Here is a 24,131-nt window from a genome sequence, read left to right as displayed (position 1 = left end):
TTAAAAAAGAATATATCAGATGATAATATTCACCCTTTTGATCATGTCACACTGAAAGAACCAGATCTAGCCCAGCATATAGCTTAATTTAAGGAGAAATAACAACAAATTTCGTAGAGCCAAAAACACATCATTTTCAATATCTGGTTGACAGTTTGATGTAAAAAATATAAGGATCTCTGAATTGAACCTAGAAATAAGATAATAGAAAATTTTTCACAAACAGCCTAGAACGTAAATCTATATTGTTACGTGAGGTCTCAAAACCGAAACTTATATCCAATCGGAATTTCAATCGGATTGTTGAAATCGAATGTTGAAAACTGAATACCCTGAAAAAGGAAAACTGACTTAAGCAAAATGATAAAAAGAGCGCAAAGTTTGTAATTTAAAATATTACTATTGGTCTTGAAAGTAGTCAGCAAAATACTTCTGAATGTATACAGTGAATAAAGCATCATATAAAAAAAACTATCAAACGATTACAGGATGAAATTATCGCAAGTGCAAATACAGAACAAGGGATACCCCCCCCCCTCGTAGAACAAAAACTTCACATAAAACGCAAAATCTACCACTATTTGATATTGATGACAACCAAAAAGCCTATCCTAAAACCATCACCCATTCCTTCCAATGGAAAACTTCTATGGGTGTCCGCGATGACTGTCAATTAGGATCCAAATAAATAAATCTGCTTAAAAAAAATCATTGCTCTTAAGACAACAAGGTCTAAAAAATCGCGGAATTAGTCTTGGTGACATCTAATGTAAAAAGTTTCAAAAAAATGATAGAAACTAGAAATCAAAATTGATTAAATTAAATTTATTTAGTTGTTTTTAATTAAGAAATTTTACGTATTGCTTAAGTTTGAAAAATAAAGTTCGAGTTCATCAAACAATATAGAAAAGCTTAAAAAAAAGAAAAAAAAGAACGATGATATTTTTACGAGAACATGTTCACTGGACTAGGGATTTGTCTCATGTGCAAACTGCAAATTCCTGCAAATCATAGTTCTTTTCGTCTGTACTTTTGGATTATTCCCAAGTGAGATATAACCTTTCTATGTATGGACAAGGGCGATTAATTACAGATCCATTACTAAGGTGCGAACTCGTTCATTATCCCAATAATTCAGATACATATCATTCTCTTATCGCGATAGTAAAGCAGTAAATGGCAGAATTAAAAAAGAAAAGTTAAAGTATGCTGGAAAACTCGTCAACTGGAATCATTCTTAACATACCGATACACACACGAGGAGGGAAGAGTATGGAAGAAATCTGTAAACTCAATTAGGATAATTTTGAAAACCCGGATCTCAATATACACTTTTCTGTGCCTCCAACTACATTCCATTTAAAATTTTCTGAAGTCCGTTTTCCGAATCTCTGAGATGTGTTCAGCTATGAGAGTTATGTTCAATATATTCAAAAATTCTAGATCCTGTTGCCCTCTCTCTCTCTCTTTCTCTCTCTCTCTCTCTCTCTCTCTCTCTCTCTCTCTCTCTCTCTCTCTCTCTCTCTCTCTCTCTCTCTCTCTCTCGCTCTCTCTCTCTCTTATCTAATCTAAATGGCTTGATCTCAAAACTAATTTTCTAAACTGCTTGAATTCACCTTCAATTCGTAGACAAAGGCAAGTAAAATAGTAAAGCTTACCTTATCAGTAAAGTATTTTTCAATAATACTGGCAGCTTTCTTGGAAATCTTAGTGTTCTTATGCTGTTGAAGATCCTCAATTGTTTCCAAACCTCCGCAATCCCTGATAGTCGATTTTACATAATCTGGATCAACTTCAAGGTTTAACAATCTCCTCTGCAAAATAAACTTTTTATTTAGGTTTAACTTCGTTTCAACAGCAATTACAAGAACGTAAAAACAATCCTAACTTCAGCACATCTATCAACAAATGAAATGACATCATTTTTATACAATCCTAAAAAGAGCTTATCACAGGTTTGCTTCTCAATCACTCGGATTATCTATATTGGCCTTTTCTACAATTAGCCATTTCTTGATGCCTGCAAAATATTCAAAATTGATTCACCAGTATACCAGTGTTTATGTAAGCGTATCAGTGTTTAGTTCTATTTGTAAATGTACCATTGCTCAATTCTAAATGTAAATATACAATACACAAAATAAATATGCTTGATTATAAATCAAAATGTGTTTCACCCAAAAAAATATACTTAAATTTTCGGGTAGAATCCAAATCTCCTAACTTATATTGAGCTACCATTTGAAATTTTTGAGACACCCATGGAAACCAGAGCCCATCTAGATTGCCATTTTTAAAATTAAAATCACACACTAACTGTGCGTGTGAAAAATAAATTTTAGAAAAAGTTTTGATGTTTTTAAGTGCCTTATGGAGGATATGCTAAATGTTTTCAACAAAATTTGACTAAGGATAGTTTTATGTACTACATACCAAATTTCACATACTGCTTATCGAATATAAGCTCTACGAAAAATGCTCTTCCATCTGAATGTCTAGGGCTATACTGAAGGAAGGATTAAGAAGGATGGGTGGCGTATCGGATGAAGGATGATAGGTGGCTGAAATTTGTTCATTAGCCAACCAGCTGGGGCAGAAGCAGCCTTTGGGGGTGATAAAAGGGTTTCTAGGTTTTCATAGATATAACAATTGTATCGTGTTATAGGGTGTTACTTCTATGAGTAGGTATTAAACATAGAGGCTACGAAGAAAGAAATGAAAAAAAAACTAAAAAGAAGACAGCTAACTCAACAGTAAGAAACGAAGATAGTGAAAAAGAGGAAGAGATCACAGATATACGACCTCGTAACCATTCCACACCAGGAGTAACAACAAGGGAGATGAAAAGAAATAAAAACAGACGTTTTAAGAAAAACGAAGGAAAAGAGAAAGAATCTGGAACGTTAAAACGCATCGAAAATATGGAAGCTATGCTGAATAGCATTACACCAGTGCTGATGGTGGACGAGTTCCTGGATATTGGTGAACATGGTAGAAGTAGAAATGAATACCTCCACATCATCTAGTGGCTCAGAAAAAGAGAACAAGAAAGGGAAAACTGGTGAAGAAGAGGAGAATGAAACGAGATATATATTTTTAGTTTGGTCTCGATTCAAAATTTTTGAAATAATTAATACTGTCAGGCATTCCGAAGAGGACATGGTCAAGAATGTTGTGTATATTTGTTTTTGAATAAAGGGGAGATGATAGGGTATTTTCTTGGTTTCAATACCCAAACCACATGGCTATAAAATTAAACTCAATTTCTAAGGTTTTTTTAGTCTTTTCCGACTCTCCTTAGTAGAGATATTGATACACAATGTTCACACTTCACACAGATTGTCAATTTTCTGACGCAAATTTAATGATGGGAATAGCTGACTTCCTCCCTTTTAATTACTTTTCCAATACAGTATCAGATTTCTTCTATACATGCCCGCGTAGACATATAGCAGCCGATTTTCTGTGCGTCGCGAAGTAAAAAAGGGCTCAGTGTCAAATCCTGCAATATTTGACTATGCCATCCGCTAAGCCACCCGCAGAATACCGCATTTTTCTAACAAGCCATTCATTGACTAAAATCCTAATAGAGGAAACAAAAAGCTGTGTATTTTGATAGTATAAAGTAAATAATTTATATTGCACAAAAAGTCTTCTCTCCTTAGCCATTAAAGTAAGAGCTTACCATTGCTAGCTCCCACTCCATAGCCACCATCTAATTTATAGAGCTTACCTATTATAGAGCGAGACACGTGTTCTATGTGAAAATCATGGCTGTTTCTTGCAGTTTTTTATTTGAAATCTTTATTTCTATGTTGCTGATTATGTGAATCGACTTTTTAATAAACTTAGGCACTACTCTTAGGTCATTTTCTCTTGCAGTAGTTGCAACATTTATTTAAATAATTTTTGGTGAACTAATGAAAATTCATTAATCACATCCCAAAAATGTTATTAAACATTCTTTGCGCATAAAATCTTAATCCATAAAATAATTCAAATCATGAACTCAAATTTGGATGAAACAAATATTCTCATGCTAAATTCCGAAACTGGCCAAACAATTAGTAAAATCCTCCCGTTTTTTTTTCTTTTATGAAAAAATTCTCTTACCCCTTGTTGAAAAAAAAGGATGCATTATAAACGCAGCCCGTCGACGTGACCCAAATAACAAAACAGTCAGATTTGGGACGGGAGTGCATGGTGCAACTCTGCTGTCTCAGCCAAAGTTGACCCAGATCTAAATGAGTACCTGGAGAAATTTGGGAAAGTTGAGCAGGAAGGGTGTGCGAAAGCAGAGGGTGTGCGAGGGCATATTTTGCTATATTTTCATTTTTAATGTTGTTTGATGTTTTAAAAAGCAGAACTAAAAGGCCTATTCGAGATATGGGTTAAGATAAAACTATTACTTAAATGAATGATTACTAATAAAAAACGATTTTTTTTTCAAATTTTGTGTGCCCAAAGAAGCCGAAACTCGTTTTCGGTTTTTACACTTACAAGCTGATCATCCTGTCTGATCATCCAATCATCATCATCGAGATCATCCAGAAAGTACGATATTTCCGAATCGTCGAGTTCGTACAACTGAAAAACAAGAGATAACAATACAACAAAAGAATCAATACAAGAACAAAAGAATATATATATATATATATATATATATATATATATATATATATATATATATATATATATATATATATATATATATATATATATATATATATATATATATATATATATATATATATATATATATATATATATATATATAGAATGTATTCTATATTCTCTTAAAATATATTCTATTCACTTAAATATATAACCAGAACCGCGGTCTGTTCTTTTGTGTCGGTACCTTTTAATGTCACCATGACAAGCTAGTAGGAAAGGTTATTATATGCTCTACCATACCATGTTTGATGACTCATTTATTAATGATGCAGACGGTTATGGTGTTGCTCACTTCATCAAGAATCAATTGAAGTGAGCTGTTTTTTTTCTTTTTTTTCTGTTTAAGAAGTTACAAAATAAGTTAAGGAGGCGTTTTTCCCCGTGAAACGGGCTGCTTGAAAAGGCATTAATCCGACCACTTTACATTGTTTAATTAGTTTTAGTGCATGGTTTTTCTTCTGAGTTATTTGTAATCCCCAGCATGTGCTGTTCTTGACACTCATAAATTTTAAATTTTTATATGATGTGCCTCAAAGTTAAGGAGGATAAGCTATATGTTTTCTTGTGGAATTGTCTAATGAAAATTTTATATACTAAACATCAAAATTTCAGGTACTGTTTATAAAATATAAGCTCTACGAAAAATGTTCTTCGAAAAATAATCTTCCACCTGAATGTCTAGGGCTATACTGAAGGAAGGATTAAGAAGGTTGGGTGACATATCAGGTGGCTGAAATTTGTTCATTGGTCAACCAGCTGGGGCAGAAGCAGCCTTAGGGGGTGACAAAAGGGTTTCTAGGTTTTCATAGATATAACAATTGTATCGTGTTATAGGGTGTTACTTCTATGAGTAGGTATTAATACTGCGGAAAAAAGTTGAGCGTATATTCATTTGATACGATTATTTACGTTTAATTTCCTTCAAAATAAACCCTCTTGGAGAAAAGTAACATACAGAGCTAGATCTGCTGAATAAGCAGATTGAGGAAGGACTGGGGTGTCGAGTTTGGTCTACACCCTAGCATGGCCCTTCCAATTCCAGCTGTTTGATCCTTTAAAATCGTGTGTTTTTCTTCGTACTTGGTCCCAGGAACAGCGAAGATACCAATGTAGGTTTCTTTTCTAATAGCTTGTGCTTTTGGACTAGACTCATGACAGTCAATGTGTCGAAAAAAATATCTTAACTCAACTTTCACTAGGCTGCGAATTTGATAAGCTTTCGTCGGTTTCGCACGTCATCTTTCCTTCACCGTGAAGATTTTACCTTTGCTTCTTGATAGTAACATACCCACCTTTCAGCAGCACCAGTAATTAATGTTTAATATTTCTTTTTGGTAGATTCGGAACATTCACGAAAATCAGTGCTGATCTTTCTCCGATTTTCTTTTCGTCCTCTGACAATAGTTTTGAACACATTTGGGTGTTACAAAAGAAAGGCTATGCTTTTAATATAGATTAGGCATTGTACCAAGTTTTTGGCAAAATTTCATGCATACGCCTTATTCTAAATTGTTGCGTAAGGTGTAATCTGACAAGACGTAGAAACAGACTCGGTACTTTCATACTGAAACCGGTCTACAATTAATGCCATCAGGCTATACTTTTTTTTATTTTTTTTTTTATTTGGTAATTTCACCAGATGGGCGGACGTCATCCGTGATCGGCTTGCCTCCAGAAACATCAACCCGGCTGAAGCGACAACCGTCGTCTTGAACCGACCACTCTGGAGAAGACAAACGGCGCTGACGACTGGTTCCCTCTACGCTGGCGACGCTGCCGAGCAAGAGCTTTAAGTAAGTAATTTTACGTTTAATTTTATGTAAAAGGAAACCAAAATATAGATTGAATTTTATAAAAAAAAACTGGAGAAACTTAAGAAGAGGCTTAAAAAATCTAAGTCTTAAGAACCAGATGAATGCTTACTCTGGTTGATAAACAAGCTTAAAAAAAGATGACGCCTTTTTTAAGCTTATCAGCACCAAGGCTAGCTAGGCAGCGCCATATATAAAAATTACGAGTGATCTTGTTTCACGTAAATTCTGCATCTATTCCTGTAGAAACCCTTAGAAACTCCGGTCTCTTTATTGACTAATTAAATAGTAATTTTCATTTAGCTAGGTGAACGGTTCTGTTAAGCTTAATGGATTGAAGTAATTATTCCCAGCTTAACAGCAACACTATATCCCACAATTGCCCCTCGAATTTTCTATGTGAAAAGGAGTTTTTCTATTAAGTCATCAATCTCTAAATCATCAATTCATAGCCATGCTATTGTTTCAGTCACTATTCTTAGCTCTCTAATCTCGGTATGGAATTAAGTGAACCAAATCTGAAAAGAAACCAGTTGAAATAAGGGCCCTAGAGTTTAAGAGCTGCTGTTAGGATCCTGATTTTTGGGCTTAAGTTAAACTCTGCAATAGTGTTTCTTACACAATTTAGTGTGGTACGCACTCGAAGTCTTTCAAAAACTGCTCTATTTTCCATTTGTTTTTACAATTCCAAAACTGGCAATCTAAGCGTAGTCTAGATCGGTGGTCTCTCCATGAGAGAATAAAGTTCAAATAAAAGAAATATTAGTGAACAGTCAGCAAAATTTAAGCTGAAAAAAATACAGCTTCTTAAAAGCAAAATTTATGCAACATGGAATAGCATACCCGTAAGGGTATGGTAAGGTTCAGGTAAGGGGCTCAACGTATTGGTTGTAATCTAATTCTACTGTACTAAAAGTAGGTTTTCAGTGAGCCCTTTGAGCCCTTTACCGTCAGAATTGAACACCCAAAGCAGTATATCAGGTTAGGTTACCCTGATATATTAGGTCCCAGTTACACCATCACTACTACAGGTGAAAAATTATCTTAACTATTAAAAAAAAAAGAAAAAATACCTTCAACATTTTTTCAAGGCAGTCGAGGAGGTCTTGCAACAATTCATCGTCATCAACATTCACGAGACGATCGCAAATTGGCTTAATTGCACCAGCAGAGATGATTCTCCTGACGTGGTCTACCGTACCGTCCATCGTCATATTAGTTAAAGCCCTTGAAACTTCTTTCGTAGACTTAAAGTACTTAAGCCTCCAATTAAAGCGAAATACCTAAACACAAATGTAAATATATATATATAATGTGTTATAATATATAATATATATATATAATATATATAAACAGAAATTACAATATATGTAACCAAGTCAAACTCCTAACAAGCTTAAGTAAAAAGTTTTTAATTTTATAACTTTAATAAATCAAATAATATTAACATTTTGTAATAAAAGTAAAAAGTTTTTACTTTTATAACTTTAATAAATTAAATAATATTAACATTATGATTTTGATTACTAAATATCAGTATATGTATATTAAACTGACAATGCACATTCATCTGTATTTTTTTCAGTAAAGTGCAAATTTTGTCCTGGCCTTGGGAAGGCATAGGGAATTTGTGCCCTACTTATGCTAATTTCTGCTCGTTTTGAGTTTGACTCGGTTATTTATCGTATTTTGTTTTCGTTTTGGGTTTCATTTATTTATCGATGCTGATTTTTGGTAGTTTCAGGCTTGGTAGATTATTAGATTTAATGTTTACTCATTTTTGTTTAAAGGAGTTCTTTACTTTTCTTCGAAAAACTATTTTTGTGGCAAACATTTTTTTAAACTAATTTCTGTTCATTTTATATTGACATAGTCTTTTCAGTCTTTTTTCAAAATAACACTTTAAATCTTTTTGGTTTTTAAGACTTTATAGTTTGGCCTGCTATTTGTATGCTGGAGATAAATTTTCAGCAATTTTAACAAGATACACCCTTTTAAAAATTTGGACACAAATAGTACTGTTTAATTTAGTTTCATACCTCCTCTAGTTGACCGGAAATGAAAACTTGATACCATTCGTAAAAAAATCTGTTTACTTTCTTTGATAGCTTTGATACACTTAGACTATTTTGATTTAGTTAAATTTTAAGAGCAGAAGTAGCCCCGAAAGTTTGAACATAATACCCTCAGTCGTTCTTGGGATACTGCTGAGACGCCTTATTGGGAATTAGCATTATCACTGTGCATTGTTATTTAATATTAAGGCAACATTTAGTTTTTAAAAATAATGGGCAAAGGGGGGGGGGGCGTGGGAGGGTGGAAGGGTTGTTAGTCGCCCTCCAATCACTTTCAACTATTAAAAAGGGCATCACCCCTTTCTGTTTCAATCGAATGAGCCCCTTTCGAGGTTCCCACGGCAACTCCTTCGATACAAAGTGCCCTGGTCTAAAACAACATCAACAAAAAATATCACTAATCACTTTCGACTATTAAAAAGGGCACTAGCCCTTTGAAATCCAAATCAAATGAGCCCTTTTGGTAGTTTCTACGACAACGCTGTCTATAAAAACTTATATGCGCCCAGGTTACAACTTCAAACCCTTGCCCTGAGGGTTCGGGGGGGGGGGTGTCCTCCTCAAAAACATATTTTCTATCTGGAAATCAACTAGCCTACGGTGAACAAAATAGCTATCTCAAAATTTGATAGGATCTGTTTGGGGGAAAGATGGGTGGGGGGGGATTGGGCGAGGTGCCCCTCAATCACTTTCGACTATTAAAGAGGGCATTAGCCCTTTGAATTCAAATCGAATGAGCCTGTTTTGAAGTTTCTATTACAACGCCTTCTATAAAACCTTATATACCTCCAGGACATAACTTAAGACCCTTGCTCTGAGGGTTGTGGGGGAGTGTCCTCCTCAAAAACATATTTTCTATTTGAAAATCAACTACGATGAACAAAGGGGCCATCTCAAAATTTTGATTGAATGTATTTAGGGAAATGATAGGCGAGGGGGGGGCTAGTTGTCCTCCAATCACATTCGACTCGTAAAAAGGGTACTAGTGATTTATAAGTAGTAGGTTAAATATGTCAGTAAGTTTTATATTTCTGTATATAACTTATATAGTCAGTGAGTTATATATATTTATAAGTAGTAGGTTAAATATGTCAGTGAGTTATATATATTTATAAGAAGTAGGTTAAATATGTCAGTAAGTTGTCTATTTCTGTATATAACTTATATGGTTAGTGAGTTATATATATTTATAAGTAGTAGGTTAAATATTTCAGTAAGGTGCCTATTTCTGTATATAACTTATATAGTCAGTGAGTTATATATACTTATAAGTAGTAGGTTAAATATGTCAGTGAGTTATATATTTCTGTATATAACTTATATATTCAGTGAGTTATATATATCTATAAGTAGTAGGTTAAATATTTAAGTGAGTTCTATATGTCTGTATATAACTTATATATTCAGTGAGTTATATGTATTTATAAGTATTTTGCGTGTTTGGGTACCTCCATAGGAGGCACGGACCAAGGGGGAACCTTGTCCCTGGGGGTACATAATAAAATCTGGGACACCCTCGCCCGGCGTCATAAATACAGTCGGAGGAGGAAGAAGGCCCCTCAAATGTACACTCAAAAGGACCCACTGGTTTGTCCACAAGTCCCATGAGTTGCAAACCTTCTCCCAGTAATGGGTTAAATTGCATGGTGATGCAGAATTCTTATAAGTTTGGTATGTTCTGATGGGCGTCTTTGGGCTGAAAAACCTCTTCCTAGCTAATTTATCTATTATGGGTTGCCTCCCCGTAGTAGCATAATATTTGTAGGCATGAATATATAATGAGTCGGAGGTAATAGGCTTGAGAATGTCTGTGCAGGATTCCGACTCTTGTTGATAGAAGAGCATCGCCAAGTGCTGAAAACCATGTTGTGAACAAGATGGGCCCAGGATTGCACAAACCCTCCATTCATGGAGGTCCCAGGGACTTCTTGCTGTCCAGTTCTTAGCCGGCTTAAGCACTTCGGTGTAGACTTGAGGAGATGTGGTCCCCATCCTGCACTGGTATCCGGGATCATTGCTTTTCCTGAGGCGAAAATAATTTCAATGATTTAAAGAACATGAAAATTGGAACTTGGATATTACGACGTTAAAAAATGACTATCGTATCGGCATTTTGACTGACGAATTCAGACGATTCGAACTGGATTTATTAGGAGTTTCAGAAACTCATATGCCATGGTTAAGAAGTATTAAATTAGGTGCTATAGAATTTGTTTACCCAGGCAGGAAGGATGGGGTAGATAGACAAGGAGTAGGGCTCATGATGAATAAGGTAGCTGCTAACTCCTGTTTAAACTGGGAAGGCATTAATAATAGAATACTAATTGCTCATTTTAAGACTAAAAAGTTCAGGGTATCAGTTATAGTATTATACGCCCCTGTAGAACCGACTGACGGAGATACTAGTGACTCAGATGGATTTTACTCACAGTTACAGGAGCAAATAGACAAGGTCCTAGGTAGAAATATGCTGTTATTACGGGTAAATTTTAACGCCCAGGTTGGTAGAATTAGGGATAGATGGTATTCCAGCTTAGGTACATTTGGTTTAGGAAAAGAAAACAGTAATGGATACAGGCTTTTACAATTTTTTAGGCATAACAATTTAGTTTTAACCAATACGGTGTTTGGTCATAAAATGGTTCATAAGTTAACATGGTATTCACGTGATGGTAAGACAGCAAACCTTATTGATTATGTTATAGTAAACCGAAGACTGGCAGGATCAATATAAGATACTAGGGTATATAGGAGTGCTGTTATTGATGTTAAAAGTAAAGATCACCATTAGTGTCAAGGGTTAATTTAAAACTGAAATATCGGAAGGGTAACTACCTCCCGGGAAGTTATGATGTTGGTAGACTCCAGGATGAAAATTTGAGAGAAACTTTCCAGGAACAGTTGAATACTAAACTTCAGAGTCTAAAATTTGATAATGTGGAAGGTGGTTGGAATAATTTTAGAAAAATAGTTTGTGAAGTTGCTGAAGGTGTATTAGGGCAGAAAGCTAGAACTGCAGCTAAAAATATTAGTGAAAAAGCTTTATGTTTAATAGAAAGGAGAAAGGACTTCTACAAGAATTATCTGAGTGATAAATCGTATGAAAACAAAAGAAATGTAAAGAAAGTGGAGAAAGCATTAAAATATGAACTAAGGAGGTGTGAAGTGGAGGCCATGGATAAAATTGCCGATGATCTGGAAGATGTAGCTAGACGGCATAATAGTAAAATTTTGTACTGGCACGTTAACAAATTGAGAGGGAGTAGTCAACCCGGACTTGTCCCAGTTACAGATAGGAATGGGGTCCCAATTAGCGATAAGGAAAAAACTAAAGAGAGATGTGCCGAACATTTTGAGAACTTGCTTAACCAAGATAGAGTTGCAGGAAAAAATATAGAGGAAAATGAAAAAGTTTATGATACTTTGGATGTGAAGGAAGATTTGTTTTGTGAGGAGGAATTAGCAACAGTACTAAAAGGATTAAAGAATAACAAGGCTCCAGGTGCTGATAGGGTGGTAAATGAGTTTCTTAAATATGGTGGCTCTGAGATTAGAAATAAGCTACTGAAGATTATGAGTATGATATTTGAAAAAGAGGAAGTGCCTATCGATTTTAGGAAAACCTTAATTAAACAACTTTATAAGAAAGGTGATAAGAGTGAGTGCGGTAATTATCGAGGCATTAGTCTGGTTTCTGTAGGTAGCAAATTACTTAGTAATATGATACTTTTTAGAATGAGAGATGCTGTAGACAAAGTTTTCAGAGGAGAACAGTGCAGTTTTAGAAAAGGTAGACGATGCGTCGACCAAATTTTCACTCTTAGGCTAATAATTGAGAAGTGCCTGAGGTGTCAAACACCTTTGGTCCTCAGTTTTGTAGATTACGAGCAAGCGTTCGATTCTGTCGATAGAGGAGCTTTAGTAAAGGTTTTATCCTTGTATGGTATACCAGACAAGTACATCAAGGTGATTACTGCTATGTATGAGAATAACACTGCTGCGGTTAAGGTAGGAAGTGGGGTTAGCTGCTGGTTTTGTATTAAATCAGGAATTAAGCAGAGCTGTGTTCTATTCCCCTTTCTATGTAGTAGTTTGATGGGCTGGGTTGTAAGGAGCACAGAAAAGGCAAGAGGAAACCACGGACTCAAACGGGGAGGAAACAATCCTGAACTTGGATTATGCTGATGATTTAAGCATCCTAGATTAAAGTGTGAGCAAAATGAATGAAGCTTTAGAGGTTTTGCGAGTTCAGGGTACTAGTATTGGTTTGAAAGTTAATTTTAGGAAGACTAAGTCACTAAGGCTAGGAGCAAGTGAAGATGAAAAGGTGACGTTGGGTAATGAAAAGATTGATCAGGTGGGCAGCTTCACTTACCTTGGTAGTATTATTAGTAAAGATGGTGGGAGCAGTGAAGATTTTGAAAATAGAATAGCCAAGGCTCAGGGTGTTTTTTCACAGTTAAAAAAAGTCTGGAAGAATAGGAAGATAAGTCTGCAAACCAAGATTAGAATATTAGAAGCTACAGAGATGACAGTCGTCAAATATGGCTCTGAAGCATGGACACTCCGAGAAGCGGATGAAGATTTGCTAGATGTTTTCCAGAGAAATTGCTTAAGGATTGTTCTGGGTACCCGGCTGACTAACCGTATTTCAAACAATAGGTTTTACGAAAAATGTGGTTCAATACCGTTCTCTAGGGCTATAATGAAAGAAAGGCTGAGGTGGTTAGGGCACGTTGTGCAGATGAAGGATGACAGATTGCCGAAGGTTGTTCTTTCCGGCCAACCATCTAGGGCTAAACTGGAAGCAGGTCGTCCCCGTCTCGTGTGGGAGGACGTCATAAAGAAAGATTTAAAGGAAATGGGAACTTCTTGGGCGGGTTTAAAAAGGGAGGTTTTAAATAGATTGGGGTGGAGGAGGATCGTGCGTAGCTGTGTTGGCCTCAGGCGGCTTGGTGCTGCGGTGAGTTGTTAGTAGTAGTAGTAGTAGCCCTGAGGGTTGTGGGGGAGTGTCCTCCTCAAACACATATTTTCTATCTGTAAATCAACTACGATGAACAAAGGGGTCATATTAAAATTTTGATTGGATGTATTTGGGGGAATGGTGGGTGCGGGGGGGGGGGGGCAAGTTGCCCTCCAATAACATTCGACTCGTGAAAAGAGTACTAGCCCTTTGAGTTTCCAATCAAATGAGCCCCTTTTGAAGTTTCTACCACAACGCCTTCTATAAAATCTTATATACTTCCAAGGGATAACTTGAAACCCTTGCCCTGAGGGTTGTGGGGAAGTGTCCTCCTCAAAAACATATTTTCTATTTGAAAATCAATTACGATGAACAAAGTGGCCATCTTAAAATTTTGATTGGATATGTTTGGGGGAATGGTGGTCGGGGGGGAGGGGGCTAGTTGCCCTCCAATCACTTTCAGCTAGTAAAAAGGGTACTAGCCCCTTTGATTTCCAATCAAATGAGCCCCTTTCGAAGTTTCTACGAAACCATCTTCTATAAAAACCTAATATGCCCCCAGGGCATATAAGGTTTGTCGTGGGAACCCCCTGTCGTGGGTTCCCCCTCAAAATTTTGATTGGATTAATTTGTCGTGGGAACCCCTTCGATACAAAGTGCCCTGGGCTAAACAACAACAACAACAAAAAATATCACTAATCACTTTCGACTATTAAAAAGGGCACTAGCCCTTTGAATTTTAAACCGAATGAGCCTTTTTGAAGTTTCTACGACAACACCTTCTATAAAAACCTTATATGCCCCCAGGGCATAACTTAAAACCCTTGCCCTGAGGGTTGTGGGGGAGTGTCCTCCTCAAAAACATATTTTCTATGTGGAAATCAACTACGATGAGCAAAGTGGCCATCTTAAAATTTTTATTGGATGTGTTTGGGGGAATGGTGGGCGCAGGGGGGGGAGCTAGTTGCCCTCCAATCACTTTCGACTAGAAAAAAGTGTACTAGCCCTTTGAATTTCCAATCAAATGAGTCCCTTTTGAAGTTTCTAAGACAACGCCTTCTTATAAAAACCTTATACACCCCCAGGGCATAACTTAAAACCCTTGCCCTGAGGGTTGTGGGGGAGTGTCCTCCTAAAAAACATATTTTCTATCTGGAAATCAACTACGATGAACAAAGTGGCCATCTTAAAATTTTGATTGGATGTGTTTGGGGGAATGGTGGGCGCGGGGGGAAGGGGGGGGTTGCTAGTTGCCCTCCAATCACTTTCGACTAGTAAAAAGGGTACTAGCCCCTTTAATTTCCAATCAAATGAGCCCCTTTTGAAGTTTCTACGAAAACGCCTTCTATAAAAACCTTATATGCCCCCAGAGGCATAACTTAAAACCCTTGCCCCGAGGGCTGTGGGGAATTGTCCTCCTCAAAAAGGTATTTTCTATCTGGAAATCAACTACGCTGAACAAAATGGCCATCTCAAAATTTTGATTGGATGTGTGGGGGAATGATCACCGTGAAGGGGGGGGGGCTAGTTGCTCTCCAATCACTTTTGACTATTAAAAAGGGCACTAGCCACTCCAATTTCCAATCGAATGAGCCCCTTTTCAAGTTTCTACGACAACTCCTCCAATACGAAGTGCCCGGGTATAAAGATACGCATAGAAATACATAAAGCATCGAATTCAGGAATAAGAATAACAGGGATGCAATGCTCCTCCCTATAAAAACACCTCTACGCATGGCACTGGGTATTAATGAGGGATTTATTGTCCCCAGGGGACGAGCAATGTTCTGTAGCAAATTTGGCTACAGTCATTGGGGTGTTCATCCGATATCGATCTTGTTTTGTTTTATTGTTCGACCTCCCGGAAAAAATTGAAACATCGGCAAAATTCATTGGGGTTTATTAGCAACAGGAATTCGTCCTATACAAATCGAGCATCGGTGGTCTATCCGTTCATTTGAGATGGGCAAAAATACATATGTAGAGATTGATACAACAAAAGTCAGCTACTGATTTTTTTATGATAGGAAATAAGAACAAATGTAATACACAGAAGTTGCTAATAGACATAGCATTTTCAATAGGCTTATTGTTTTGATGAATTATGAATAATAGATTATACAAGTATATAATGAAAACCCGTTTAGTCTAAACATTTGAAAAGAAATTGCATAACACGAAAAGCTTTCAGGAAAAGATATTAGCTTCAATTAAAAACACGTATAAATAAAAATCAGAATATAAAAAAGAAACGAGAAGATATATTGTCATGATCCTGCCAAAGATATTTTGATAGTTTTTTTTTTCAGGGTAGCATAGTGAAACTCGCTGCACATATATTATAATTCTTTTGTACAAATATCTGATGTAACCTGATAGGCAATAATTCTTGTTCGTTTTCAGTTTCAATTTCGCTCTTTACATCCCTAAGAAAAATTCTTTTTTTAAAAATTAATCAATATCAAAAGATAATTCTTTTCCGTTGTTAAAAAGACGAAAAGGAAAAAGTGGTGATATTTTGGAAACTTAACTTGTTACCTGAATGACGCTTTGGTTAGATCTCAGAAAACCCGTTTCATAGCCACAAAGTCAAGTGATGGGTGATAGAATGTATTGGACTTGAATAATTTGGGATATATATTTGCCAATCAGGGGTGGGGTAGTTAGGTTAGGGGCACTGTCCAAATACTTTAACAACCCCCTCCCCCTTATGTGCAAATATATAGCCCAAACTATATTATTATATAAACTAAATGTTATGTTTTATTGAATTATCCTAATTTCACTTCTTGGGTGTGTTTCGTTTAATTAACAAGTACCCAATATTGTGTATACATGGTCAGGCATAAAATAGGCTTTATGTATTACCCAATAAACTAAAAATTTTAAAGTTTAGTTTGGCAAACAAAAATGAAAACTTATTTATAGTTTTATTGGATTTGGATTTTGCATGATTTTGCAACCTTTTTTCAGTCATTCATCTCATTTATGTTCACATGAAACAAGAATCGAACAAGATTTGAACAAGGATCGAACAAGGGAGAAGCATTTATTATTGAGAACGAAGACTACTCACACTAATCAGGGCGTCCAAGCATCCAGAGTTGAGGACAGCTTGGATTTGACCGTTGTCAGCTGTGATATTAGCGATAGTCCAAGCGGCATGTTCCACTACATTTACATTTGGATGTTTCAACAAACGGGCCAAACTTTGTAACGCTCCTTTGGATAAAACAGCATCTGTCTAAAAATTGCAAATATTCATTTATTATTCTTGACTTTTCTTAGCAATACAAATAAAATATGCAAGGTGAACAACTTACGCACAGGATTAATACACCCTTCTCTCCCACCTCCAGTCCGAGCAAGATTGAATAATACAACAGGTAGACATAAATCTCAGAGCAAATCGTAACAACGCAAGGGATTGATCATCCACTGAAATTCTTGACCTAAAGGTATACTTTTTTTGCTGTTTCATATCCTAACCGTAGAAAAAGATTCATACATTCCCCAACCCAAATTTTGGTTACATATAACTATGGTAATAAATGATTAGTTTACAGGTCTGGCCAAGCAGCAAGGAACAGCAAAGGTTTTTATTGGGTGGTTTACTTAGCATCTATATTTTAACGCAAAAATAAAAACCGAGTCTAATGAGTATAGGAGAAACGTCAAATGAAAATTTGCGTAACAGTGTAATTCAGTAAAGAGTGAAGTCACCCATGCAATGTGCCACCAAAATTTGGTTTTTTTATGTTATTGTACTTCTTCCTCGGTCAAAAATTAAATATTACCTAATTTAAATTTATTCCTCCACAATTGATTTACGTTTTCACAATTTAGACTCTTGTAGGGCATGTATAAAAGCGACGAAGTCAAAATCAACTTCAAACTGTAGCTCTTTTTATCTAGTATATTCCAAGCTTTTCAGCTTTTCAATCAGAGTCGTGAATATTAAATTTTTACTTTATTTCTACTGTTCTTAATAACCCAACTTTACACCCCTGGATGGAACCAAACCTGAGGCTAAGACGGGTCGGAAACATTTTTAATTTGAGTTTGACTGCTGAGAGAATCGCATAAGAATGACTAGGAGAAAAAATATAAACAAAGGATGGCTTAATCTATAACATGTGCGGTAGGTAAATAAATCATACGTAATTTATTATTTGAAATAAGAATTTGGTTTTGTATTTGATAAGTAGCGGCTTTAGCTCGTAATCAAGGGGGAGGTACACCACAATAGCGTAAAAATATAGAATGCATGTACTGTCCCCTTCCTATCAAGGCCTAAAACCGACAATAGATTTGATCAAAACAACGAGGGCAACCAAGGCGTAAATAAAAAAAAATATAAAAAAAACAACAAACTATATGATCCTATACGAAAATGAAGTAGGCTACTTGTTTATTATATAGAACACACTCGAGAAGTGAGGTTTGGTGACAGTAAAATATGATGAAAATAGAATAGGCTAATTTGTTAGCAAAATTGTGAAGGTCATTTGTGAATTACTAAATTGGGAGCTTAGGCGTCGGCTGACCGTCTCAAAGACGAAGAAAAGTTTATTATTAACGGTATTCTTGACCTAGTTCATTTTAATTCATTATTAAGGCTATTCTTGAGGACACTGATATGTTTGCTTTGACTAGGGATATAATATAGTGTCTCACCATGGATGTTCAAGAGTCATTTCAGATTGTTGGAAGGGCTACAACACGACTGAGCTGGAACAAGCAGGTTTCACTCATTTGAAAGTGAACCACAAAAACAATTTTGTCGACCTAGAAACCGGCACCTCTACCCAAAAAGTGGAGAGAATGTGGGTTTCCGCAGAGAAGTGGAGGAACAAACGGCACCAAAGTACATCCTGCCATCATTTACATTCATACCTAGTAGAGAACATGTGGCGGAAGGTAGTAAAGGCAGAAGGTCGAGTTCATTTTCACGCGATTCTAGAAGCCTATTTGGCGTTTTTGGAGCATTTTTCCAAGTTGTAGTTTTCAACATTTTGCTAATAAAATATTCCATTTTCATATTTTTTTTTTCATTTGGTTAAATAAGTTTGTTTAGGTTATGCATATAAATATACTATGCTTTACCCCCTCCCCCTAATGTTGAAATACATAGCCCAAATGGTGTACCACAGGTGTGCCACAGAAATACAAATATACAAATATAAAATACAAGCGCTACCCCCTCTCTGCCCTGACCTAGAATCACCAATATATTGTATTAAAATAATGAGGATACCCATTAATTAAATAGAAATAAAAATCTTAAGGGAGAAGATAGGAGTACTCATTTTATAATGAGCAGCCTGTACTAGAAGGAACTCACCAAAACCTGATTCAAGGGTAAATTAGGTTTATTTGGGTGGTATGCAACGTGTAATTTATGGGTAGCAAGGTATATAAATTACAAAACGACAGAATCATTCTCCTAAACATAATCATGCTTGAAACGGTTGAAGAGGGCAAACAGTAACCGAGGAGAGTGAGAGAGAGATAATGGACCTGAAAAACAGAGCGACCCGGCCCAATAGTAATCGAAGCTCTAAAAAGCAGAATTTTTATAACAATAGACACATGAAAAAGTTTAGTTTTTATGCTTATTCCATACATATAATACTCGTTAAGTTTAATATTATTTGTTTTGCAACTTTTCCCTCAATCTTTTTTTTTATCCTAAGGGTCAAGTACCATTTTTATTGAGGAATCAGCTACCAGGTGACCGGAGGAGCGGCGGTTCAGTCTGCCTCTATACAAGAGTAAACTATATTTACAATTCAACTGGCCCAAATAAACAAAATGAATACTTTTATTTCTTTTCAAGAAGAAAATGGTTATCTTCTAGTTATTTTTCTTGTTTTTGCCTCTGGTAGGTTTTGTCTTGGAAGCGGTTGCAATGGTGCTCTACTTTACTTCTGGGTTATATTAGAGACTTGTGTTATATTAGAGACATGTTCAGAGTGCCTGATCCCAGTAAAAAAAACAAACAAATGAAGTATGGTATTATCCCGAATATGAACAAATATGAACAAAATATATGAACAAATTTTGACCAGAACTGAATTTTGACCAGAACGAATATGAACAAATTTTGACCAGAACACAATTGACAACCATGATTTGAAACAACAGGAGCCAACTAGATTTACTATTGCGCGCCAAAATGTTTAGCTAGAGTGGTACTCCTTTACATAGGGTTTTTCGGAAAAGCAAACCTTAATTAATTTCTTTTAAAATTGCTTGTTCTCTCACTGCCTGCTTTGATTACGAACTTACTTTTCGCATTTCAGGTCCTTCCTTCCAAGGGAAACTTCTATTTCTAATGAATCTACAGATGACACGAGGGATTCAGTATCAAATGCAGGACCAGCTCTCATTGAGAAAGAGAAAAAAATTCTTGAAGGTGTTGGTTTAGCGAACATTCCGAATCTCAGCTTTATAGTGAACCTTCTATTTTTCGTCTAAGAGCTCGCAGAATTTTTACGGCATAAATTTCAATGTAGAGAAGATAGCCCCGAAATCCACATCGTTCGTGCATTAAATATTGGCTTAAAATCACACTAGAGATAAAATGTGCTGCCTGTAAGCGAAAAAAAAACTAATGAAAAATGAATGATAAAATAAAAGTTCAAAATAGGGATAAAATTCTTTTTAATAGACAGTGTATAGAAAATTCACAAAAAATACCAGATATTTCGGTCACATATACAGTGACCATCATCAGTAGTAGAACTGATGACCGTTTACAAACTTGACGACAGTGATGACCGTCATCGGTTTTACTACTGATGACGGTCATTGTATATGTGACCAAAATATCTGGTATTTTTTTGTAAATTTTCTATACACTGTCTATTAAAAAGGATTTTATCCATATTTTGAACTTTTATTTTATTGTCATGGAAAGGCAGTGTGGTCTCCGAAATTATCTATGAAAAATGAACCTGACACCCCCCCTCCCCCAAATGTGTTTTTTCTAAGTTTTGATATATTTGTTAAATTTAATTGATATTCGTTTTATGTTTCATTTATTTGATCATAACAATTTGTGATCATTTTAAGTTTGACTTTTTATATGATTTTATTTCGGGTCGTTTCAAGTTATAGTATGGCTCTTTGATTTTCGTTGAAAAATTTCTTGGAACAGGTTTTTTTTTATGTTACTTTCTATTTGCATTAGTTGAAAGAGTTTCATTGAGGGTTAATTGTCTTACTGTTGGTAGAGTTTTCCACTGCTGGATTTGTCAGTTGTTTTTTTTTTCAAATTTTAATGGAATGCAAGATACATTTATAAAATTATAAAAGTTTCAAAAGTATGTCCAAATTTTCTATCATTCGTAGTTTCGCGTAATACCTGTTCACTAATATTTTTTTGCGCATGGCGTATGGGGAGGCGGGTTTATAATTATACGGATTGAATATTATAATTTTCAGTCTAGTACTGAGGCCGTTTCGACCCTTAGCTAGTAGAAGCCCTTGAATATACATGTATCTTTTTCCACTATTTATCAAAAGAATTGTTTCATGTACTGTTTTGTCAGACCTATTAGTTTGTTGTTTTTTAATAGATTGACAATGTGATTTGTAAAAAATCACAGCATGACAATGTGATTTGTAAAAAAATTCAGTTTCTTTTTGTATTTAGATAAAATAAAGAATTTGAATGTCACAAAACATTCAAACTAATTTGTTTCTTACTTATTTCTCTATTGAGGTTCCCATGTTATCATTTACGTTCAGTTGTTTTGTAGTTTTCAAACGAATTAGCTAGGAAGAATGTTAAACTTTGTCTTACTACGAATCGATACAGCCGATTTTTTTTTCTTCTAAAATTCGTTATTTTTCTTTAATTTATTCTTGACCCGGTCTTATTGACTGGTTGATCAATATCAAATAATTTGACCGAATAAAAATAATGTCAGTCCCATTTTGAGGTTTGGCAAATCAATAAACAACAACTGACTCTTTTAAAAATTAATTTAAAAAACTTTTTCCACAAAATAAGTTTTTCAAAAAAAAGTAAAGAACTCTATTAAACCAAAAATGAACAAAAATAGAATCAAATAATCTACCAAAAAACAACTACCACAAATTAGAATCAAAAAACAAATGAAACCCAAAACAAACATAAATCAAAATAAATAACAGAGTCTAACTCAAAACGCGCAGAAATTAAGATGAGTAGGATTCTAAACCACTATGCTTTCTAAAAGCCAGAATATAATTTTACTTTATTGAAAAATTCAAATGTATTTACTGACAAAATGTGCATTGTTAGTTTAATATACATATGCTCATATTTATTCCTTAGAACCTTAATTTATTTTGATTTCTTGAAGCTATAAAAATGAAAACATTTAAAGGAATTTTTTAGTAAAGTACTGAGTTTCTGAATATTCTGGCTTTTAGAAAGCATAGGGGTTTTCTTTTATATCCCTCCGTACCTTTCTCATGCCCTGTAGGTTTCAAGCCAAAAAGAGAAGAATTTAAGATTTTTAGAAATTCACGTGTCCCAAATTGATGTAAAAATATTGACATTTTATGACATAGAACAAAATACTTACGTAAAAAAAAAGTGTCACCCATCACCAAATGAGCGCTAAGACTTAAACCTACTTATTTTTTACATTCTGTATAGTATTTTCTGAAAACAGACTAAAAGCAAAATCACTACTTTAGAACAAACAAAATTGGTGTAGGGGTTGACCCTAAACTGACTCTGGCCAATCCTACAAACGAAAGCTTGAATATCAAGCACTTTTTGAATACTGGTAACTACCAAAGGGCAAGTATAAATAGAAAGAAATAGATTTTATTCCAAAAGTTCACTTATTGCGAAATTACTGGCTTGGCAAAGAGACTATACATATATATATATATATATATATATATATATATATATATATATATATATATATATATATATATATATATATATATATATATATATATATATATATATATATATATATATATATATATATATATATATATATATATATATATATATATATATATATATATATATATATATATATATATATATATATATATATATATATATATATATATATATATATATATATATATATATATATATATATATTGGAAGTGAAGCTGGTGTTGGCCCACCAGATAAACAACCGTTTTTTGTCAGTGATGCTAGTGATTACATGCTGAGCCGTCCGAAATCGCTTCAGTGGAAAGAAATTTAAGTTCTTCCTTTAAAAGAATCAATGAGGAATCTGTTATGCCAATTTTCCCACTTTCAAAGGCAAAGAACAAGTTAAGGGAAAGACAAGGGAAAAGTATGCATGTGAGTCTGAAGTCCCGCAATCACTAATACAGTAAAGCTTGGGAAAAAGATAATGACCTTAGGGGTTTTATTGCAAGTTCACCCTATGACAGAAACAAGCCTTGGTGCAGTTTCTGTTTGAAAGTATTCAAAGGACTAAAGACCAATATGTTGCTTCACTCTCGTAGAAACTCGCATTTAGAATGAATTCATACTGAACAACTCACAATGAGTGTTTCTGAGTTTAGTAGAAACCTCATGAAACCTTAATCTGAGATCATCAACTCTCAAATAAGATAAAATTGGCTGCATGGTATGCTAATGAAGAAATTCCCAAATTGTTAAGGCAATGAAGATGAGAAGGACTGCAAGCAGTGGAATTAATATGCATGTTTTAGCATCATATGAAAGCGAAGAACTTCGTATGTTTCTGAGAGTGTCAAAATTATCCCTTATTGTTGATGAAACAACTGACCAAACAGCTACAAAGTGTCTTGTATTGATTTTTAAATATTGGAACTGTTCTACTGACAAAGTTCATGAGGAATTTCTTGGTCTACTAGAAGTAGAAGACACTTCGAACCGCGGGAAAAACTATTATCGACATATACCTAGAAAAATAAGACGTGATAGGTGTTGCTTTTGACAATGCTTCAGTGAACACTGGATCAGTTGAAGGGCTTGAAGTACAGCTTAAAAATGACATAGCGAGACTGTTTGTTTTGGGTTGTACGAGTCATTCAACGGCACAGTGTGCAGGTTATGCAATGAAATTTCTACTTGATGGTCTTGAGTTTTTCTCAGGGACTTGATAAAGTATGTGTCAGGAAGTAGCAAAAGGCAAAAAAAAACTTCTGGAAATACAAGAATTTCTGGAAATGCAAGAATTTGCAGAACAGGAGGTACATAAGCTTTTTCTAGTGGGTAATACACGTTGACTTTCAATGAAAAAAGCTCTAAATAGAAGGCTGGAAAAGGGGCATTTCTACCGCTTTTATTTACCAATCATGTGTTAGGTGCAGTGGCTCCGGATACAGTGGCCAAGGAAAGAGCTGCAAAGATTCTGAGGTATATGCAAGACCTATTCGTAAAAGCAAGCATGTATTTCTTGAGTTTTATGCTACAGAAAGTCAATAGCCTGAATACTGACTTTCAGTCCTCTGACACGCGGATTCATCTGCTTCTAAAAAGTACCAGTACACTTTTAAAATCAATACTTAGATGTTTCATCATAGCTTCTGTAATTGAGAGACAGACCCCATTTTCAGTGAATCTTACCAAATAAAATTTTCTCC

General features: G+C 35.0%; 3 protein-coding genes across 4 annotated transcripts in view; 1 reads left to right on the top strand and 2 right to left on the bottom strand.

Moving 5' to 3' along the window:
• LOC148956298 (kanadaptin) overlaps positions 1–24,131 on the top strand; it is a 504,001-nt gene that overhangs the window by 334,863 nt on the left and 145,007 nt on the right. The window lies entirely within an intron of this gene.
• LOC148956300 (uncharacterized) overlaps positions 1–24,131 on the bottom strand; it is a 94,623-nt gene that overhangs the window by 16,394 nt on the left and 54,098 nt on the right. The gene's annotated exons all lie outside the window — the stretch shown is intronic.
• Positions 261–19,982, bottom strand: LOC148956301 (uncharacterized). Its single transcript, XM_089097607.1, has 6 exons — positions 19,818–19,982; positions 16,603–16,770; positions 7,562–7,735; positions 4,501–4,587; positions 1,659–1,814; positions 261–332 (listed from the first exon to the last, which is right to left on the bottom strand). Exons 1-6 carry the CDS (start codon positions 19,824–19,826, stop codon positions 261–263), a joined length of 666 nt encoding a protein of 221 aa, XP_088953733.1. The 5' UTR covers positions 19,827–19,982.

This window comes from Artemia sp. Qi Xiang Cuo, chromosome 1, assembly GCF_049724085.1.
Source record: "Artemia sp. Qi Xiang Cuo chromosome 1, ASM4972408v1, whole genome shotgun sequence".
Lineage (NCBI taxonomy): Eukaryota > Metazoa > Arthropoda > Branchiopoda > Anostraca > Artemiidae > Artemia > Artemia sp. Qi Xiang Cuo.
The sequence above is the reverse complement of the archived record's forward strand: the minus strand, read 5'-3'. Positions and strand labels throughout refer to the sequence as shown.

Bases quoted from the DNA above. Each gene is read 5' to 3' on its own strand.
- LOC148956301 (XM_089097607.1), bottom strand. The intron at 7,736-16,602 runs GTGAGTAGTCTT...AAGTACTTTAAG, and splicing joins GCTTGGACGCCCTGATTAGT to TCTACGAAAGAAGTTTCAAG. The intron at 333-1,658 runs GTAAGCTTTACT...TTCCTTTTTCAG, and splicing joins AAAAATACTTTACTGATAAG to GGTATTCAGTTTTCAACATT.